The 21,362-nt window shown below is 47.5% G+C and overlaps 7 protein-coding genes across 7 annotated transcripts; 2 read left to right on the top strand and 5 right to left on the bottom strand.

Moving 5' to 3' along the window:
* Window positions 1–297: 297 nt before the first annotated feature.
* Window positions 298–1,687, bottom strand: AO090102000173 (NAD(P)/FAD-dependent oxidoreductase; the record flags this gene model as incomplete). The annotated part of the gene is made up of 2 exons (XM_023236943.1): window positions 298–353; window positions 703–1,687. The coding sequence occupies 2 exons, from the start codon at window positions 1,685–1,687 to the stop codon at window positions 298–300; spliced, it is 1,041 nt and encodes a 346-aa protein (XP_023091706.1).
* A 1,424-nt stretch (window positions 1,688–3,111) lies between these two features.
* AO090102000172 (uncharacterized protein) lies at window positions 3,112–6,716 on the top strand (the record flags this gene model as incomplete). Its single annotated transcript, XM_023236944.1, has 5 exons — window positions 3,112–3,546; window positions 5,299–5,722; window positions 5,778–6,005; window positions 6,067–6,156; window positions 6,214–6,716. The coding sequence occupies 5 exons, from the start codon at window positions 3,112–3,114 to the stop codon at window positions 6,714–6,716; spliced, it is 1,680 nt and encodes a 559-aa protein (XP_023091705.1).
* A 1,208-nt stretch (window positions 6,717–7,924) lies between these two features.
* On the top strand, window positions 7,925–11,221 carry AO090102000171 (glycoside hydrolase family 76 protein; the record flags this gene model as incomplete). The annotated part of the gene is made up of 4 exons (XM_023236945.1): window positions 7,925–8,018; window positions 9,840–10,087; window positions 10,149–10,598; window positions 10,652–11,221. The coding sequence occupies 4 exons, from the start codon at window positions 7,925–7,927 to the stop codon at window positions 11,219–11,221; spliced, it is 1,362 nt and encodes a 453-aa protein (XP_023091704.1).
* A 1,619-nt stretch (window positions 11,222–12,840) lies between these two features.
* AO090102000170 (uncharacterized protein) lies at window positions 12,841–13,648 on the bottom strand (the record flags this gene model as incomplete). Its single annotated transcript, XM_023236946.1, is given in 3 exon segments — window positions 12,841–13,224; window positions 13,284–13,351; window positions 13,357–13,648. Coding segments are annotated over 3 exon segments (744 nt in total).
* A 916-nt stretch (window positions 13,649–14,564) lies between these two features.
* Window positions 14,565–17,415, bottom strand: AO090102000169 (uncharacterized protein; the record flags this gene model as incomplete). Its single annotated transcript, XM_023236948.1, has 7 exons — window positions 14,565–14,659; window positions 14,725–14,856; window positions 14,922–15,366; window positions 15,414–15,631; window positions 15,691–15,751; window positions 15,856–16,292; window positions 17,331–17,415. The coding sequence occupies 7 exons, from the start codon at window positions 17,413–17,415 to the stop codon at window positions 14,565–14,567; spliced, it is 1,473 nt and encodes a 490-aa protein (XP_023091702.1).
* Window positions 17,416–17,508: 93 nt separating this feature from the next.
* Window positions 17,509–19,468, bottom strand: AO090102000168 (cytochrome P450; the record flags this gene model as incomplete). The annotated part of the gene is made up of 7 exons (XM_001822348.1): window positions 17,509–17,911; window positions 17,977–18,248; window positions 18,308–18,552; window positions 18,605–18,756; window positions 18,820–19,011; window positions 19,076–19,205; window positions 19,276–19,468. 7 exons carry the CDS (start codon window positions 19,466–19,468, stop codon window positions 17,509–17,511), a joined length of 1,587 nt encoding a protein of 528 aa, XP_001822400.1.
* Window positions 19,469–20,295: 827 nt separating this feature from the next.
* On the bottom strand, window positions 20,296–20,702 carry AO090102000167 (lipocalin-like domain-containing protein; the record flags this gene model as incomplete). The annotated part of the gene is made up of 2 exons (XM_001822347.3): window positions 20,296–20,349; window positions 20,421–20,702. The coding sequence occupies 2 exons, from the start codon at window positions 20,700–20,702 to the stop codon at window positions 20,296–20,298; spliced, it is 336 nt and encodes a 111-aa protein (XP_001822399.3).
* Between the last annotated feature and the right edge of the window lie 660 nt (window positions 20,703–21,362).

Consider the following 21,362-nt stretch of genomic DNA (forward strand, 5'->3'; position numbering starts at 1 on the left):
ATTGTGCTCGGCCTGATGACGTCATAATTATACACCCCCGTAGTACCATCGTTTCATCTGCAGTAAAAGATGAAGTATTATAACTCGTATAAAGTTTAAGAGAATGTCTACTCAAGTCAATCGCTAATTTTCATGGAGATACGCCGCGGGTGGTCTATACTGAACGATATTACTCTTACAAATGCCGGGTAAGCCAAGTACCATTATTCAAACGGCAGAGTCATTGGTATCTTATATAAAATCGAGATCAATATATAGAGTTGAGAAATGCAATACAGTATAGGCATGACCTTTCGGTCACTTCATCCGAAGACATGATCTTGAAGGAGGTCCTCGATAGTTGTGAAGATGCTCTGAACAGCAAGCAGCTCACGTCTAACTGTCACAAACCAACCGACGAACACCGCTCCCTTAAGAAGGTAAGTTACATACTTTGCGCTCGGCTCTCCTCTGTCTTGTAGATGTTGTTGTAACCGTTGAGAGATTCCCGTGTCAAGGTTGCCATATCTCTTCCTTGGAATCTGCTAGGATCCAGTGCTCGCCTAATACCATCATCGACTGGCTGATCTTCCAGAATTTGAGCCAAGAACTTTGCTGCTCCAGCTGCGTGGGTAACCCACACCGCCGCTGCCATGTATAGACCCTCGATGGAGGGGATACTTCCTACCAACGGCATATTATCCGGCGTCATTGAGAATATACCGTTGAATCGTTCTCTCGGAACGAGCTGCGTCTCCTCGGGTATGAAACGCATGGCTTGGCTTAATGTTTCATCGAATTGTCCAATCCAGTCACCGATAGCAGTATCCCTCGGTTCATTGAAAACCGGGGCATGATCATAAGAGCCCAAGCCGAAGAAAGTACCATGATCACGAGCATATACATGATGCTGTGGCCATCTGACCCAAGGCGCCTTGCGTAATTTTGGGGCGTGATGCTCGCCGTACATATATGGATGCGCGACAGGTACGATCGGGATTGGAATGTCGAACTTGCAAAGGTTAGTTGCCCAAATTCCCGTGGCGATAATGACCTTCTTGGCCGGGATGAGCCCCGATGTGGTCATCACACCATTCACGCAGCCATTGGCCTGTTGGACTTCGGTAACTTCTGCTTCGATGAGTTCGACGCCCCGAGCCCGTGCGTTTTCGTGATAAAACGTAGTTATTCTGATAGCGTTCGCAGCACCATCACCAGGAAAGTACAAGGCTATTTGGTTGTCGTCATTGACCAGTTCTGGGGCCAAGCTAGTTGCCTGCCCGGAGGATATTAATTCGGCGGAGAGTCCAGCTCTCTTGGCCATCTCACATCTCGATCTTAATCGGGCGACACCTTCACAGCTGGTAGCAATCTCAAGACCTCCAACAACATCAAATCCGCCGGGTACCTTCGTGTATTCTCCCACAGTTTCAATTGCAAGGCGTGTGAGAACCTCGGATTCATTGAATTGACCAACGAAGCCGGGGGCATGACCCGTCGAGCCTTTCAACTCTGAAAATGAGCGATCGATGAGAACCACTTTTTTATCGGTCTGCGATAAGAAATAAGCCAGCGCGGACCCCACAATTCCTGCGCCAACAATAGCAATATCAGCTGTAGTTTTTGAGGATTCCATTGTGTCTTGCTGCAGGTATTGGGGATTCTGGCCTCGAAAGCACAGGGAGAATGTATTCTGAAGGTCATGCATGTCGTTTAAATATCAACAATCACGTTGTAGAAAACTAAAGTGGGGGTGGTCCTCTTGGTATTTCGTATCCCGAGGGAATCAGGCCATGAACTATATATATCTATCCCAGTAGACGCACCGGCAGTACCCGGGGGAGCTGCCGAGGGTTGCCGAACATACTTCGTGAAGAAGGAGATGATATCTGTCTAAGTGCATTTACAGAACCGAATAAAATAACCTCCTTCTGTCCAATCCCGAGTATATGTGGTCGAAATGTGGGGTGAAAAGGCACAGCGGATGGAGGTGGCGGCCTAAGGCAGCGTGGCGGGAGTCCACTTTTAGGAACGACTTTTGATTTTGACTCACGGAAAGAATCCCACTTCCCACCAACAAAGCCCGAGCCCACGCCGAATGAACTCACCGGCCAAGGGAGTTTACCGACTCTTCGGGAGACTCTAGTTTGATCAACACGAGCGCATCTTTGATTTGGTGGGGTTTGTGGGAACCCGCAACTCTGAGTCAACAGCGTTGCCTAGTGTGCGCCCTGTTGATGGCATCTGGAATTTAGAATCGCATGGAAGGCGGACAAGGCCAACGGAACCGTGCTGTGTGAGAACCAATTGGAACCAGAAACCGTGGCATCTTCTGAACAACAGTTGTCAACTCCAAAGCTCGCCGATCAAGCTGGCTTTTTAAAACCCATTGAGGTCACCGTCATATCCCAATTGGCACAGATTTTACCAACGAAAGTATATATCGCACAATTTTTCCATCACGCCCCTTGCAGATACTTGGTAGCGCTCCCTGGTATGGGGGCTTTATTTTGATCAAACACTCAACAATTCTTGCTATCGTACCTCGAAACGACGCTATTAGATGGCCAGTGTCATGTCCTTACATGGCTCTAGCGTAGCCGCAAATCTGATGCTTCGACCTGTTTGAATTATATTAATTTAAAAATGTCGATGTTCAGGTCACCCGCAGATTTCTCTTCCGACTCTGAGTCTGAGGAATCTGGCTTGGATAAGGGTCCGAGCGAACAAGAAGATGCTCCATCAAGCAGATCTACTGCCAAGAAGCCTAAGGCTACCGGAACGGGAACGAAGTCACCTCCCCTTTTGGAAGGAAGCAGTTATGAAAGCCTCGATGGTCTTGCGAATGAAAACAATGACCTTGATGTCGACACCGAAGTTCATTCTAACATGATGACAGCTGCTCTGCTTGAATTCTACTGTCTTAGCCGGGCGGCGGATATTCTCAATGCACAAGAAGGCTCACACAAGCGATACACACGTGACTCGCCAGAAGTCCAGTACCTTGGAAGGAAGATGTATAATTATAAGTCACGATTTCTCTCCTCCCATGGGGTCATAGCCGGGGGGATCGACAAAGACGAGCTGCGGACAACAAGACAGTATTACCGAGACAATCTTGATGTTCTCGGTATGTCGGCCCTGGAGGATCTCAGCATAGACGATGCTCAGCGGCGTGTACCATCGCGCACAACAACTGGAGATATTGTCTTAGCTTCGAAGGCCTCGAATATTGTGCAACATAACCCGGATCAAGCGTATGCAGGGCCAGCGAAACGTGGACTATACAGGCCTTCGCTTGCAGACATCGGCAAACGACTCCCCAGTACGGAGAATATCAGGGCTTTGGAAAATGTTCATCTTGACGTAGGAAGCCTACCAAGCCAATCGTTGCACCTTGCAGGAAGCTCACCTGCAAGCTTCCCATTGTTTGAAACCAATCTGCCGACACCACATAATCACTTATCTCGTTATGCGACGGAGTTTGCCGAAGTTAAAGTCCTCGGCCGTGGATCATTTGGAGAGGTGTATCATGTGAAAAACCATATCGACGGACAGCCATATGCGGTAAAGAAGATCCCTATCAGCCAGCGACGGCTTGAGCAATTACAAGATGGAAACGAGAACCAGCTGGAAAGTATCATGAAGGAAATTAGAACCCTGGCTCGGCTTGAGCACACAAACGTGGTCCGCTACTACGGGGCATGGGTAGAACAGGCGCATGTATCGGGTTATGTCCGAACCAGACACGAAGCCGTTGGAGTTGAGAGTGAGAACACCCAAAGCGCTCTGGCCGGACCCGAATCGACCGACAGCGAGAGCTTCGGAGTCGTGTTCGAATATTCCCAGGCTTCGGCTGGGGACATTGAAGACGACGAGGATACCGAATCGATTCCTCGTGACTTTGACGCTTTTACTAACAGTCAGGTGTCTACTTTCGGAGGGACGGATGACGATATTTTCACGGATGGGTTGAGCTACGACCCATCCAAGCTGCAGATACAACGACGACATCGAGGCGGGCCTCAAGTTCCTGCAGTTGTTTTGCATATTCAGATGTCACTGCATCCCATTTCACTTAGCTCCTATTTGAACTCGCAGCCACGTGAGGTTGAAGATGGCCAAGTCCCACGCCGACATTGTTACCACTTGGCCCCGTCTCTGAGACTCATGCTACGTATAATCTCAGGAGTCGAATATTTGCACTCGAAGGGCATAGTACACCGGGATCTCAAGCCTGCTAACATATTTCTGTCGTGTCCGGAATCTCGAGACTCTGAAGGATGCCCTCCTTGTCAGTTAGATAACGAACATTCTTCATGGTACTCGCACCCTCGAATCGGTGATTTCGGTCTAGTTGCCGATATCTCCCACTTCAACGAGAATCAGTCGGACAATACCTCTTTGCAGCATAGAACGAAGGTGAATCGTGTGGTTGGGACAGAGTTCTATCGCCCACCTTTGATTCATCCTTATGTAGATAGCCCCGAGAACTCAGAAGAGACCGGCAGCTGTTACAAGATTGACGAGTCTCTGGATGTCTTTGCACTTGGAGTGATCCTTTTTGAGCTTCTGTATCGCTTGAACACAAAGATGGAACGCCAGTTCGTTCTCGGTGAACTAACGCGCTGCCAACAGGATCAGTCAACCGGATCCGCTATAGGACGTGCGTCATTCCCTTGTGACTTTGCCCAGAAGATTGATCTAGGACTGGAGACATTTAATGGGGAGGTGTGTATCGCCGAGGAATTGATGACTTGCATCAGTGGGATGTTGGAACCTCTGCCCCAGAAACGTTGGAGCTTATCCGACGTCAAACAGCATCTGCAAGCTCTTCTAACTGGCGCTCAGAGGGCACCATGCTCCTAATTGATATCTATACCAGGAGTAGCGTATTTGTTCACATATTGTATTATTGTGCATATGTCTCATTGAAGCGCTGAGAACATAAATTACATCAGAGACTTGAAAATGCAAGTCGAAGATATTGTGGCCAATAAAACTGTGAAATACGCATATATTACAATTTAACTCTCATTCCTCTCACTATAATACTTTTCTCTTGGATAGAGACACATGCGGGAAGTCCGAGTTCCTCGGTCTCGGTCAAGACGTCTGCAGAAAGTTAACTTCCCCGCATATGTCATGTCACCCCGGTTAGGATAAAGAGACCCTGATCTACAACCACACCATGTTCAACCCCGGAATGCCCTTAATTACTCTCTTCAATTGATCTAAACTCATATAACCATGACCCGCCAAGACCGCGCCCCAACAGCCCCATACAGTGAGCCATTACTCCCCCAACTCGACATCAAGAACCCATACTACACCGACCTCCACCACAATCTTCGCGCCTATGTCCGCAACTACGTAGAATCATCAATCGCACCCTACGCCCAAGAATGGGAAGCCGCAGGCCAAGTCCCCGAACCCGTCCGCCGGCGCCATTGTGAACTAGGATTCGGAATCATTCATCCCCTGACGACGATCGAAGATGCCGCCGGACTGTTCCTGCCCAATAACATCCCGCGCGAGAAGTGGGATACGTGGTGTTCGCTCATTGTTGCTGATGAGCTTATCCGAACCGGATACGTGGGTGTGATTTGGGGACTGGGAGGAGGGAATAATATTGGGTGTCCGCCGATTGCACGGTTTGGAACAAAGGAGCAGAGGCAGAGGTGGCTTCCGAAGGTTGCTAAGGGGGATATTCGGTGTTGTTTGGGGATTACGGAGCCTGATGGTTTGTTATGTTCTCATCGGATGATGGATGTTGTTGTTTACTGATGGTTTGATAGCGGGATCGGATGTTGCTAATATCTCGACGACGGCGAGGCGCGAAGGTGATGTCTATGTTGTCAACGGGGCGAAGAAATGGATTACCAATGGTATTTGGGCTGATTATTGTACTGCTGCGGTGAGGACTGGAGGGCCTGGAAAGGGTGGTATTAGCTTACTTGTGATTCCTCTGGCGGCTCCCGGGGTGACGCGAAGAAGGATGTATAACTCTGGTGTTCACGCAAGCGGTAAGGGCCCGTATATCTCTTTGAAAATTTTTCGTTTTGTTGCTAATGTACAGTGCGATAGGATCCACATTCATCGAACTAGACGATGTCCGGGTCCCGGTAGACCACCTCATAGGAGAGGAAAACAAGGGCTTTCCTCTGATCATGTCAAGTACGTCCGTCCTATATCACAAGTTATCAAAAGTATACAATGCTAACGCTATGTTAGATTTCAACCCCGAGCGTCTCAGCCTCGCCTGTGCATCATTACGTCTAGCTCGCGTGTGTGCCGAAGATGCCTTTCATTACGCGACACAGCGAGAGACATTCGGCGCCCCGTTAATAACAAGACAGGCCATACAGTCAAAGATATTCAAGTTCGGGCTCATGATCGAACCCGCATACGCATTCATGGAACAGCTTGTTAATATCATCGAGCTTACCAAGGACAGACCCACCGACGATGTCCGAATTGGGGGTATGACTGCGTTGCTCAAAGTAATGTCTACCAGGGCCCTGGAGAAGAGCGTTAGAGAGGCTCAGCAGATCCTTGGCGGTGCCGGGTATAACAAGGCTGGAAAGGGAGCACGAATTGAGCAGATTAGTCGTGATGCCAGGGTCCATGTTGTGGGAGGTGGAAGCGAGGAGATCATGATGGGTCTTGCGCTGCAGGAGGAGACTAAAGCGCTTCGTACGAGGCGGAAGGCTTTGGAGAAGAAGGCGAGGCTTTAGGTGGTGCTACGATATTACATTTTATTCGAGACTACCTGATTAGCGTCGGTCCCCAGACGTGATTGTCAAAATCAGAAAACATGCCAGTTTGCCTTATGTTCAATGGCAATAGTAAGGACAATGCCTCATTTAACATGAGCCCTGGATCTCCAGATCACAAGACCAACCCTTGAAAAAAAATCATACAAGGAAGGAAACAAGTATCGTACATCATCCTGCAAAAGCCCTCCGCGAATTGATATCAGCGGGCCCGACACACAACGTAATGAGCGTGATTACCCATCCTTAACAAGATCCCAGGGTTAACTGTACTTCGATATTGCTCTGTACCCTCAATCTGCTCGGTTCGTCTTCTTATCACATTATAGTGCTGCGTCATATCAAGGAGGGCTTGTCTGAGCAACGGAAGGTCGTGAAAAGCCTCAGGTCTAAGTGGAAAAGGTATTGCTTTGCCATCATGCTTACACCTCACCCTGACGTCCGCCGAAGAAGTCGTGGCTATACAAGTCACATTCTTACCAGACTCTTGTCCCTTCGTCGTGACAGACTTCGGATCATTGGACCCTTGCACATCAGGCGTCTTCTGAGCATTGGGACCACATTGTTGAGATGACTTCGGCTGCAAAAGCAGAAGAAACCTCTCCACCTCTTCATCGGACACAGGACGTGCGATATGGAACCCTTCATTGTCGACAGGCCGTGACGACGGTTCAGTTCCCTCCCTCGTACCAGACGAACTACCGGTATCTTCAGAGCTCTCACGGTAAATACCTAACCCCAACCCATAAGCATACACCAAAACACACTAAGAGAATTACACTCACGATGAGCACAGGTATACCGTCTACTAAACCGACAATTCGCACAAGACCCATGAACCTTGGTGTCAGCGGTCGTATCAGAACCTATGATACAAGACCGCCATGCGCCAAGCTGCTCGCTGCAGAAAGAGCATGGCTCGGAGGCTTCGGTGCCGCGTGTTTGAACGAATGCTGCCAGTCGCGATAGGTTATTCGTCAGTTCTCGTATAATCGGGCGGTTATTTTCGTCTGTCTGCCAGTCTAGGTATCGTTGTACTGGAAGGTTTGAGTAGTATTCGATTGCTGAGTTGGGGTTCGGTCCTGCTATTGGGAGATCATGGGTAGTTGAACCTGGGATGGTGGGTTTATCTGGTTAGTGGAGCTTAATATATTTGAGATTTGTGGGATATGTTTTGGAAGAGCTTACGTGCTTTCTTGGGACGTTTGCCCTTATTGGTAGGGGTTGAGGTTACGCGCTGTGGTGTGAATTTTGTGGGTGATGGTGCGTCTCTGGGTTCATCACCTGGGTGTCTCTCATGGTCGGTGTTTGTTCGGCCACGGTTCATAATGGGCATGAGGGGGAAGAGTGTTGCAATGTCAGAGGATTCGAGGAATGAGGGTAGTGTTTGTGTTGAGTATATCTCAACTTCTGAGTGTGGACATAGCTGAAGAGAGGAAGCACAACATCATGAATGACAGTTAAACGGTATGTGTTACTCTCGTAGTAAATCGGAAGACATGCTGCATTGATAGTTTTGTCTCGGCGTTGCCATGCGTCTTTGTATATAGTAGTGATTGTGAGCACGATCTACGTGTTTATTGCCCTGTTAGTTCGCCATAAACATCAGTATAACCACATACCATACAGCCCTAGTAGAATATTTGTGAAACGAAGAACTGGGGTATAATATAGAGTATGCTCATTGTTACTAGCTTGTTGTGAAAATGTAGAATTTAGATCAATGTCAGCTTCACAAGAAGTTGAAAACTGCTCATAGGTTATACTTGTTCTAGGAATGGAAATCTGATCATTGTCTTCCACTACCTACATCTTGATCACTTCGTATATTGGTCAAGATGTCAACAGCAGGTTGTTTTGAGAAGCATAAAGTACTCGCTCAGGCTCACTTGTAAAATAGACACTTTTCCCTTGCCTTCCTCTACCAGAATCATTTTGAATTCCTACAAAGACCGAGAGATTCATAATGCCAACTGACCTTGGATCAACTCTGCTTCGAGCAGCATAGCGACAACGTAGAATTTCATCCACTCTAATAAAGATAGTGAACATTCAAGAAATGGTAAGATCAAAATATACAATACCTTGTCTAGATCATTAGATAGGCAAGTCCTTTCAAGCTTAAAAGATCGAGGTGTATGATAATTGGCCGTGCTAGGGCATTGGCTGGTCAGTGGAGGAAGCACGTGGGTCCGACGGTCCTTTTTCACCATATATTTCGTTATGGCCCATATCGTCCACACAGACTGCATTACCATGCTCATAAGGATGGGAATAATTTTCCGGTATCATTATACCGGTCCTAGACAGTATCCAATAGACATAAATCCTCCAGTTGGAGAGAATATCGGGATGCGCCCTGGAGGCTAGAATGAACCAAACCAAGAATGGGAAACGCTGGGCAGTGTCATGCAAATGCCAAAGTCCCATTGGTTACTCCAAGCTAGCTGAAACCACTCATACGAAGATAAAAATACCAGAACCCACCTAGGGTCCTAGACTGATCCAGTCTTTCATGCAGTAATCTCTTTTTAGCCTAGCCATCAGGGTTCGCGCCAGACCCTGTCACTCTAAGCGGAAGCTCCCGCCAAAAAAGATTAGGGTTCCACGGTTAGCGTCATGCCAAAGGATCGCTAGTTTTTCGCCTTCATCGGATGTCTCAGTTTCTCACTGCATAAGCGAAATTGGACCCGCTGTGTTGGAATGATTGGGTGCTTGGATTAGCCTCGCATAATGAGGTTAAAGAATGATCCCCCTTATTTTTTCCTCATTTGCCTTTGAGTCCATGGAGTGGTTATCCATGGTTCGCCAGTCATAAAGTTGTTTATTCAAAATTCTTGATAAGGATCTGTTATGCTGGCAGTCGATCAAGTTTCTATAGCGTAACACCTCGACGGGTCTCGGAGACTACAACCGGTACTGATGCGCTGTCTAAGCTTCTGCCAAGTTGGCTTGGCCGTCTTGGTATTCCTCTCTGGGCAAGGAGCTCTAGCCGATCTGGGGATCGATGTGAATAATGTCGGTATGTATGGGGTCTTAATACATGATGGACTCAGACATGCATACTGACACTGTGCTCGGCAGACTCCCTGAAGCAGGCCGGCAAGGCCGTTGCTGCACCCATGATGGATTTCTACAAGAAGAATGAAACCGAAGGCATTCCCGGCAAACTCACCGACACATGGTATGTGGCCGGGAGCATGTTCATGACGTTAATTCAATATTGGCAAGCGTCCGGCGATGACACCTACAATGCCGTCGTATCGAATGATTTAATGTTCCAAGCGGGCGAGAATTATGATTACTATTCTAAGAATGTTAGCGACTGGTTGGTACGTTGTCTCTGCTGTATTCGTCCCTGCTGTACTATACAGGATCACTAACCTTCATCAGGGCAACGACGACCAAATGTTCTGGGGTCTAGCAACGATAACCGCCTCCGAGGCCGGATTCCCGGAGATCTCCGGCAAGCCCTCATGGACATCTCTTGCCCGCGTGGTGTTCAACATGGAAGTAGAACGATGGGATAAATCAGCCTGCAACGGCGGCATGCGGTGGCAGCTCTGGCCCTACCAGGAAGGGTACACTATGAAAAACGCAATTTCAAACGGTGGGCTTTTTGAACTGGCGGCCAGACTGGCTCGATTCACTAAGAATGAGACCTATTCGGAATGGGCAGACCGTATCTGGGACTGGTCGGCCAGCACGCCACTTCTACAAACTGATCGTTGGTACATCGCTGACTCAACGTCCAATTTGAACAATTGTAGCGATGCGGGAGACCAGCAGTGGTCTTACAACTACGGCACGTATCTCGCCGGCGCGGCTTTCATGTATAACCATGTAAGTAGTTTCACCACTCTTTTCGGGGTGAGGAAATCATCTGACAATACCAGACAAATGGCTCAGACAAGTGGCTCAAGCGTGTTGACGGCCTTCTAAATTCTGTATTGACGACCTTCTTCCCGAAAGAAGGTAACGGCGTTGTACTCTCCGAAGTTGCCTGTGAACCTATCCTGACATGCGACCGGAACCAGCTCTGCTTCAAGGGATACGTCGCTATGTGGTTAGCATTCACGGCAATTCTGGTTCCCTCAACGAGAGAGCTTATCACGCCTAAGCTGCAGGGGTCCGCTGCTGCTATCTCGAAGCAATGTTCCGGGGGAGACCAAAACCTCTGCGGAGAACGGTGGTATTCAACCGAGCCAGTGGGTCCAACTGGATTGGAGGTCCAGATGGCTGCCCTGGGTGGTATCACGAGCAATCTAATGCTCTTCGAAGCGCAATCACCCAAGACTATCGAGTCTAACCCAAATGCCACAGAAACCGAGATCGACCACCATAGTGATGAGGAGCCGAATAAGCCGAAGCCAATTACTACTGGTGATCGGGCGGGAGCGGGGATTATTACGGTCGTAGTCGCAATCGCTGTGGCTGGGACTGTGGTATGGATGATAGTACCGTAGGGGCTGGCGGGTGATGGCAGGAGGTAGGAAATAAACAGGGTTGTTCTTGTGACTTATAGAATATAGATGTACAGTTTATATTGCAATTTCCTTTGTATCCCAGATTATATCCTTATTGTTTTATGATCCCTTATTTAACACTATCTTTATTATGTGTTGGCTCTAAATATGCTAGTAATTGGCATCTGCTAGATTGGACAAGACACTCCAAGACCCAGTTACATCCCTATGGAATTGCAGAGAATGCCCCCCGTTGTCAGATGTTCTTACTCAACCTTTTGAAATTTATGATAGATCAGGGTATATAGCATCGGACAAAACCCCGGCGAGGTGTCATCGACAATCGTGTGCCTCATGCAGTGACATGGACTGCATTGCATTAGTCTGCTGTATATGAAGGTGCCTGGACTATGAAGGAACATACCTACCATGTCTAGGCGCGACTCATCATAAACACTACCCCTTGACCACCACTTGTCTTCACAAATTCAGCGCGGAAAAGGATTCCGGCCATATGGCACGGACCTTGCATGCATTGATGAGCTGGCAGCAACTGTGCACCAGTACTTTGTCACTTACCGCATGTATCAATGCGTTGTTTGATGAGCAAATGATAGGCTTGACAGGCCTTGGCAGTGATCCTTCGCTTGGTGATATAATGATGGATAATCGATCCTCGGTGGGTCTATATCTCTGACGGCATATTAGATGGGCTCGGTAGTACGAATGATATGTCGGTATTTGTTTAAAGTTCATAGAAGGGTGGGTTCAATAATATTTCGTCTATGTCAATTTATGGTTGAAGTAGTACCGAATAATGGTCTTCTTTATTATAGATTATTCGTCTATGATGAGGATTGTGGCATTGTCGGCGGTCTTAAGATTATGAACAGATTTTGTCAAAATTCTTACTCTCTTTTACTCTCAAACATTGTGAGATGATTTACTCCTTCTTATGCAGGTTTTAATGACTCTCTCGAAAAACAATAACACAAGTATCGTAGAATTTGGCTACACATGTCCTGGCGGTAGGGCTGGGTCTCCCAATGTGCTGCGATCAGACCGCACCGTCGAGCACACTGTGAGGTGTGATAGCTCCAAGTCGGTGTTCTCCGTCGAGGGAGGAGTGTTCACCAAGGATTGCTGATCAGATTGAGTTGTCCGGGTGTTCTGGGTCGGTAGAGTGCTGATGCCTTGTGAAAAACTAATACTGTCCCACACCTTGAATACGCGTCGACGGACGGGAGCTGGGTTGTCATTGTTGACAGTGCCTTGAGAGCCTGACCGTCCCTCTGACCAACAGGGACAGTTGAGCTTAAGACAAACTATCCGTAGCACCGGGGTTATGGTGGGCAGACATGCGCAGAGTATAGCCACCGCACACTCAATAACTGACCATATCGTCGCTGGTCCGATAGTTCCTTATCCGCGGGTCCGATTAGAGAATCATTAATCTTCTCCGATAGCTAGGGGAAAATGTTGATGTACATACCAGGGACATTGTGTGGTGTAAATATAAACAGAAGTGTAAATCGGTAAATGCTCACACCGACAACGCTTCCATGGGAATGTATAGTCAGCATAACCCCATCGTCTAGTCATTGAGATTGCACGGCCACTCACAAAATACCCAACATGAAGACACCAATGAGGGACAGACGGTAGAGGACGCTCCGGTGTAACTGCCAACAAGATCGGATGGGCAGAGATAGAATGGCAATATCGGTGAGAATATTGGGTAGCGCGACACAGTAGAAGCCTAGTTGTAAATTAATGCAGTGACCAGGTATATCGATATCCCAAGCCCTGGCCACCGGCGTGCACTGGAAAATGGCGGTCGGCACAAAGGCAGTGGCCCAGAGAGTGACCACCGCACCACAGATCATTGCGCCTACGCGGAACAGACGAGAGATGTTGGTGAAAATACGGCGGTACATCATCAAGATTGAAAGCTTGATGGTAAGGAGGTTGACCACGTAAAGGATCTCAAAGACGTAGAGCAGCTAGATCCCTCATGGATTATTCTCTGCTCTAGCTCAAGACCACCAAAGGTAGTACTTACTTTAGCCACCATCAGCGAGCTTTCGGCGGAAAGATCCTCTTTGTCGTATCCCATTCCATAATGAATCACTAACATGACTCGTTAGCAGTGATCTCGAGAGAGACCTGGCAGGGGTCCCACCTTACTTCCCAGAGCAATGCCGGAAATCGTGAAGAGCAAAGCCTACACACCGATATCTCATTAGTATTGCGATTAGCCAGAGTCACCAATAGCGGATTTACCAGGCTTGCAACGATGAGACAGTCATCGGCACCTAGAGTCACTTTGCGGATGCGTCGAGCGACAAAACGAAGCACGATGCTGACGACAGCAAGCACATCGACGGCGATGACATTGTTTCGAAACACATCCGAATGAGGGTTCATCGCTATGTCAATTACTGCGGTCACCCATCTCAGTCATGGTGGGTGAAGGGTGACGAAGTGATCTTAAATAAACTCCAATCGAGCGAAGCTGACATGAAGCCATGGAGTAAGCGAGGAGACATGTCTAGTCGCACCTCAGTGTTTTTTCCCCAAGATGGAAGTTGGAGAAGCGGAAAATGGAGCAGCCGTTCGACGAGTCTCAAAAACAACCCATTAGGGCCGGTGATCCGTGCGCATCCCCGCGAGCTGAGATCAGAAACTGAAGGCGATTGGCCTTTCTGTATATTCTCTAGCCAGCCCCGCGGATGGAGGCGATCCTTCACGATGTTCGCTTTTTTCCGGCACTCGTACACTGGCCCTCTTCTACCGCGTCTTCTTGATAAGCATCGTGCAAATGCTCATCATGAAACTTGACAGGTGTGGCCAGAGAAGATCAGCTCCTCTGCCGATCGTCTCCTGATTGAGCTATTTAGATCGCTATTTTCTACCCCAAAGAAGGCAACGACGATGCCTCATGGTCAATCATACTCTATACAGTTAGATTAGATCCCACGAGGAGCTGCTTAAGAGGGACTGTGCTGTACGCTCCTCAAATAGAAAGTTGGAACTTTGACACGGTTCGATCGACCTGGTGAATTCTCAGAAGTCAACAACCGGGTCCACTTTGCTTCCATAAAACTTGATCTAAAAAGTACCTCCAGGACCGAGACCAGACGGATATGCACGAAGGCGGGTCAAGTAATTTAGGCTATACGGTAAGTAGAGCCCACTGTTGCGTTGCCCGTAGAGTTAGTTATGTGGACCGACGGAGTAGTCTATTCAGCTTCCAGCACCCATGGGGCCATTAAGTATTGACTATTTCCCCCTCCTCTCGCCATGAACAATCACCAAGTACCTAATCGTGGAATACCACGACCTATACTCTCGAGCTAAACCGGTGATTCTGCATCTGAAGGCCATACTTGGCAACAAGAAAGACCCCAACTCCCCCAATAACGCTGATTATAGCACCTATGATCACATCAGCACCCCCGCGTCCTCACAGGATCATAAAGCGCAACGAAAGATAAACTCACAGATAGTGAATACCAAACCCACCCCAATGGCATCAATCAATGGCACCACGGCGGCGGTGCTCACAGCCCCGAATCCATATTGGATGATATATTTGCCACTGATGGCAGCGAATCGATGTTCAGGGAGTGCTTCTGTGGGAGCCATTAATTAGGAAACCTTTAGTCTACCATCCAGTGATTAAGGAAGAATAACTCACCCGCGGTGTACGTATTGAGCCCGTTAAAAGCTACAACGATACCACCAGCCGCGAAAAACACGCTTATAATTGGGACAGCCATTCCGCCCACTTCCAGGTCCAACGTCCACCCGTAAATGACCATGCTTACGGGCATGAACCCCAGCCACATGGGTAGACTACCGTTCAGCCTATCCTGAGGTAAACGGATCCCGTTCCTCTTCGCAATGTACCGTTTCGTGGTCCTGTCAGAGACAATCCCCCCAACTAATGATCCAAGAACGAAGCCTCCCCCAGGTGCGAGATAGAAAAGACCGCTGACCAACGGTGTGGTGAAGTGGAATCGAGGATTAATAATATGTGGGATAGATGTGAGGACAATAAATTGGAAGAATACCAGAAAGCCGCACGCAATATCCTGCTTCGATGTAAGGATATGCTGTATCTCGGGACACCTCTCGGAACCCTCTTGGGGTCGCTGTGCTGATCAAAGGACAAACGCTTATGACTTACTGTGATAACTATATTTGGGTAAACGAGCGGCTTGAGGAGATTTACCGGATTCAATGCCGCAAGTCTTGAAATTGATCCATGGACTGTTTCGCTTTTTCCTTTCTCATTCGGAATAAAGAGCGACGATAGTATCAGGCCTAAGCCGGCTAATCCGACTTGTAACCAGTATATTATCCGCCAACGGGTGAAAGAGACAATAATGCCGCCAATACAAGGTCCTGGAAACAAGGTCAATCAGGAAAGTCGTGGCCGATGGAATCCTGCATCCTCGACATACCAATGGTGAGACCTGTGGTATTTCCTATCTGCATATATCCGAATGCTGCTCCACGTGCAACCTATTTCCCAGATACGATGAAACATCTCTCAGCCAAGTAGCTATATAAACAACAAAAGCCGTATGCGCGGAAATTCAAGCTTGCCCAGTGCTATTCCTACTTACCGGATCGAATGTCTCTGCCAGTAGTTCTTGTCCTGCCACCAGAAGGAACGTCCCTGTGATCCCAACAATGATTCTCATCGCGATGAACATGCTCGCATTGATAGCTAGGGCTGCACCGATAGAGAAACAGAAAAGGGTGAGGATTGCCAGAAGGTATGCATTCCGGCGCCCAATAAAACTCCGTATCGGCTGCCAGACGAACAAAGATATGCCCATGGCAATCTGGACACACGCATTAGCAATATGGAGTGTTTCTACCGTGGTGGACAGCTCGGCTGCGATTTGCGCGGTCGCCGGAAACATGGAGCACAGGGCGGAAGAACTGGTGAAAACCACGAAGCAAGCATCGGTGAGAATCAAACATTTCCGCCAAGTTGGGAAGGCATATTGCGCTCCATCAGAGCCATGCTTTGAACCTTGCATGGTCAATCTTGGCCCTAATAGATAGCGACAAGGTGGTGAGGGGACAACAAATACGGCGTTCAAACCATGTGTCATTGATTTCCCCAGGCTTATATATATCTCCAAAGCCCCTTGCATGTTATGTTAAGCAATATGCAAGGAAGATCGGTTACTATAACCGAACAAAATAGACCAGTGAGCTTCAAAATATATCTCGCCCCTTGCGTCGTTGGGAGCGAAGAAATCCTTTTAACCTTCCTGAGGCATTCATGCAGGTATGCAGTGCAGATTTCTACCTGAAGCTTCCCAAGTTGATCAATAATATCAACATATACTTACTCTGGGTAATTGACCGGGAAGTTAATGGTGCACCATCACTCCTTCGACGTGCCTGTCTTCAACAAAGATCCGTTCAGCCCGAAGAGAGGCCGCGTGATCTAGAAGTCGTATAGTCAATAAGGAATCTATGTCGGATACCGGACGAACCCCCTGAATAAAAGGTCCCCTCTGACTGATAAAGAAGAACAAGATTCAGTGTCCGGGATGTTTCTATTATCGTCACGAGAGTTAAGTATTTCGGTCTCGAGTTGTCTAGGTATCCTTCCTTAGTTCGCAAGCCTTCTGCCATGTACAGTAGATCTTCAGACCATTATCCGTTCGTCAGATTGACCGTTAACTATGTCCTGGTGCTGAACTGTACGAGTAATGAATATAGTTTAAAAGTATATTCTCCATGTGCCACGCCGCAACAATGCTCTTCGATGCTTCATCCTTGTGTATGTGACCTCTCAGCCACAAAAGCGCTCTGGAGAAAAGGTCTTGGACACAATCCAGATATTCGAGAGACATGATGGCGTGGACAGATTTTGGCACTATGACCCTGTTCCTGATGTCATTCCTGGCCCCAAAGTGCCATACAAATCTCAAAAATGAATCCTTCTAAAGATGTCACAGTTGACACCTCCCGCGAAAGACTTTTTGCATCTGATTTCCTTCCATACAACGGTTGAGCATGCAAAATCATTCCGCTCCTAGACATTGATATATATATCACTACTAGGCAGGACACCTACCATAATCGGCGCATTGTTTCTTGAAAATGATAGTAACAGCTAGTGTGTGGCGGTTAAGACGAATGAGACATCTATTCTCGGCCATTCCCCTCTTATACATCTCTTCCTCAGTAGACCTCAACGTCTTTTCCCGCCTCTTACTCACCCCTATCCAACTCGGGACCAATGGGTCGTTAAATCAGATCCTCAATTGTGCGAGTGCCTCCGCATGGCTCTCTTCCCAAGGAAACTTCATCCCCACTGCTTCAATGAGCCTCTTACACTCCGCGTTACGGACCTGAATACTCAGTTCAAATGGAGCCGGACGACTAATAACCCCAGGGGAAAACTCGGGAGAAATAGGAACTTTCTTTCCATCCCGAACTGCATTGGTAATATTAAAAACAGCCAACACTCGCGCAACACCAAGGGATAGATTAGCAGAAACCAGGTGCTGTCCTGGGCAGGTTCGACGCCCAAACCCGAAGATAAACTGGTGCGGGTCATATTCCGGATTTTGTTCATTTCTACCGGACTTTAAGAAGCGCTCTGGTTCAAAATCCATTGCATTATGATAAAAATCTGGATCATGAGCCATGGCCCTGTATAGAAAATCTATTAGTAGACAGTACTGGAAAGAATATAGATAGAATAACGGTTTGCTCACCAGATATTAGGGACCAAGATCGCACCCTTAGGAATAACATAGCGGTGGTATATATCTTCCTTACTTGATGCATGAGCAACCCCCATAGGCGCAACTGGGTGCCATCGGAGAACCTCCTTTACCACCGCATTGATATATGGAAGATTTTTACAGTCGGATAAATCTGGTAGACGACTGGCTCCTACAACACGGTCGATTTCCTCCTGTGCCTTCTTCTGTACATTCAGGTGTAATGCCATAACCTGGAAAAAGCATGCAAATACAGAGACGGACTAGGAATATAATCAGCGGCCATACATAAATAGTAATCTATTAGAAATTGGCAACGTACTGTTTCAGCTCCTCCGCCGTAGATAGACTGGGCAGACCATTTTACCACCAACTCCTCCTCCGAGCCCAATTTTATATTGTTCTGCTCGAGAAGCCTTGACACATATGATGGTATATGCTTCTGCTGCTCATGTTGTTGCTTCACAAAGGCGTACGGGATATCTGTCATCGCCTTTGCCCTTTGCTTGAACGCTTTAGCCCTTCTTTGCCAATCACAACCAGGAAACCAGCTGGGTAGATATTTCACTGTATTTTTATCAGTTAACACCCCTTTACTAACGACAGAAAAGTATCGTACGCATTGGAATAAAATTAACTAGCCAACCTCCAGGAAGAATAACTTGTGCAAAGTCCTCCATGGCTTTGTCAACCAAGTCAATCAAAGGATCATATGCCTCCGGCTCCGTGATATAGCCGTATGTAATTCTTAAGATGATAGAGCCAGCTTCCCTACATATATGTACGACCATTTAATACGGCTCAGTCTCGTGGTTAGAAATTTTAACTACTTACTTTCTGAGGTGCTGCATAAGACAATCTGGGGTTTTCAGTATACGGAATAATAGACGATGTGTTTCCATATCCAGAATATTATGGTATTTCGAAATCGAAGTAGCATTGCCCATCTCTTGATGTAACGCTCTCCGATACGCGCGCAGCCGGCTATCGTAAGGGATAAAGCCCAATGTATACTGCCAGCCTGCTCTAGCAAGCTAGTTAGCCCTCCTTCGCTTTTGGCATTCACGGGACAGTCTACAGGCTTCTATACAGTTCTGCAATGGGAACATGTGGCCTGGAGGAGTGCACTCCCGAGCGTTTCTCCATGAGTTCATTTGCGACTCGATGTCCATTTATGATGATAATTGTTTGACCAAAAATCGTTACTGAGCTAATTGGCCCTATTGAAAACGTTATATGGTTAATATGTGGGTTGTGTCCTTGCCGTTACACCCGAGAGCGTCCTCTTACCATACAGTTCCTTATGCTTGAGCCAGTGCAGCCAGTCGAGAGCGCCCGGTGGTGGCAGGTCCAACAGGTTACCGATTATGGGCTTTGGCCTCGGCCCCGGCGGGAGCCCTTTCACAATCTTCCTCTCCTTCAGAGCCCATTGGAGAAGACAGAAGCCCGTGAGACACAAGACGAGGCTGACTAGGACCAACATGGCAACCTGACAATGATCGCAAGCATGAGTACATATCGCGGACTAGGTAATGCCCTTAATTCCATATTTATTGAGCTCTTTGAATCATCCACAGTGCACTTCCCTGCTTCAGCTGAACTATAATTTTATTAGTTGAATCGACTGTGTGATGACGAGGTTACATTCATTAGGGTTTGCCAGATCACAATTGGCTCGATCCTGAACCTGTGGAGGCCGTGTGCCCTCCACACAACTGTATCCACAATGTATTCTCTTGAAAGACACAAATGGCATCCAATAGCACCTCAACTGGAAAGCGCGAGTGACCGTGCTACTTGGCCCAATTTTCATCGGACCAACCGAATAAGATAGATGATCCACTTTTTTTTTCGATCAGATAGGCCCGGCACTAAACCTCACGATATTATCCCATTACCATGATCATGCTCACCCAGCATCCATCACGTCATCTCTTCAGGCTTCAACGTGGCAAGCTTATTCTATTCTACCATCCCGCAGAGGATGTAAGACACGCAACAGTATTTGTATTCGAACATAAATGGTATGGGGACTCATGGATCAGCAGGATCTGCTCAGACTTCGTCCCTCGCGGTGGGAATTTAATAGTAGACGCAGGCTGAATGTGACATATCACATCCGCACGAATAGCCCAACTCTTATGATAATATAGTCGGTAAATCCTCGCTTAACCTACCTTCCCAACAAACGCACACAGAGTGGGGAAGGAGGGAGAAAAGCAATAGAGGAAAAGCGCCATTGAAAGGTTGCTAAGTCTTTTCTTTTCTATATAGGAGGAATATGTATTCTAATTATGAATATCAGAGCAATCATGTCAGCCGCGGTAATTTCCTCCATGTCAAAAAGCTTCGCTGTTCAATACCCTAGAATCTGTTAGTGTCTCTTTCTTTCTGTGGAATGTCGTGGTGCATCAATGACTCTGCATGTGTCTTACACTAATGACAAGAGGGTGAACTGTAGATAACTCAAGGATATCCCCCTTGATGTGCACGACCCGCTCTTGAGTGGTACCTATCCAGTTGGGATAAGAAGACATCTCCACTTCATGTATCACTCGTCTGGTGCTGTTCTCCGTCGAAGCCATGTCCGGTACCGTAAATCGACCCGAGTAAGCCAAGTAATGTCTCATTGCCACTGCAAGTTCTTCATCCGTTCCCGACAGAAACTCTTGTCCCTCGTGCTGCGGAGTTCCGGGTCGCATAACTTGAGCCGACATGTAGCCTGCAGGAGAATATATGAGGATCCCTTTAGGACTTGAGCCAAACGGCCATTTGACCTGCTTCGATTTTAGACTTTCCGTGCGGTACTCGAGCAACACCCAAGTGCCTATGAGTTTGGAGCGAAACAATGACCTGGGAGACATTTCTCGCGGAGGTACTGAACAAAAGGACACCGACCCTCCTCAGAACAAAGGTTCTAACCATCTCATTCCACCCCAGGAGGGGTGGTATTCTATTTGAATAGAAGTGTCGGTTTGATTCACCGGCATTGTGGCCATAGCCGCAATGTACGTGGCCTGGGGCTTAAAGGCTCCGCCTAGCTAGCAGGGATACTTATGACTATGGCAGAAAAGTTTGTGAACCAATGCACACTCTAACCAAGTTAGGAAATTTGAGACGCTCCACGAGATTTCCTCAATCCATGCACTATATTTGATAGATTAAACATGTGATTTCCTCATCAGATGACACATATATATATAAAAAAACAAGAATAGAAATAAGTTACAGCTAGACGACGCTTGGACGCAAGTCATGAGATCACACTGACACGTGTCATCACTAAAATCCTCCAACCTGCCAAAGTCCTTAATTCCTGGTTTGTTTACTTGATTAACACCCTTGTCTGCCCCTCCACCTCTGTCATCGTTTCCCTA

This window comes from Aspergillus oryzae, chromosome 4 (genome assembly GCF_000184455.2).
Source record: "Aspergillus oryzae RIB40 DNA, chromosome 4".
Lineage (NCBI taxonomy): Eukaryota > Fungi > Ascomycota > Eurotiomycetes > Eurotiales > Aspergillaceae > Aspergillus > Aspergillus oryzae.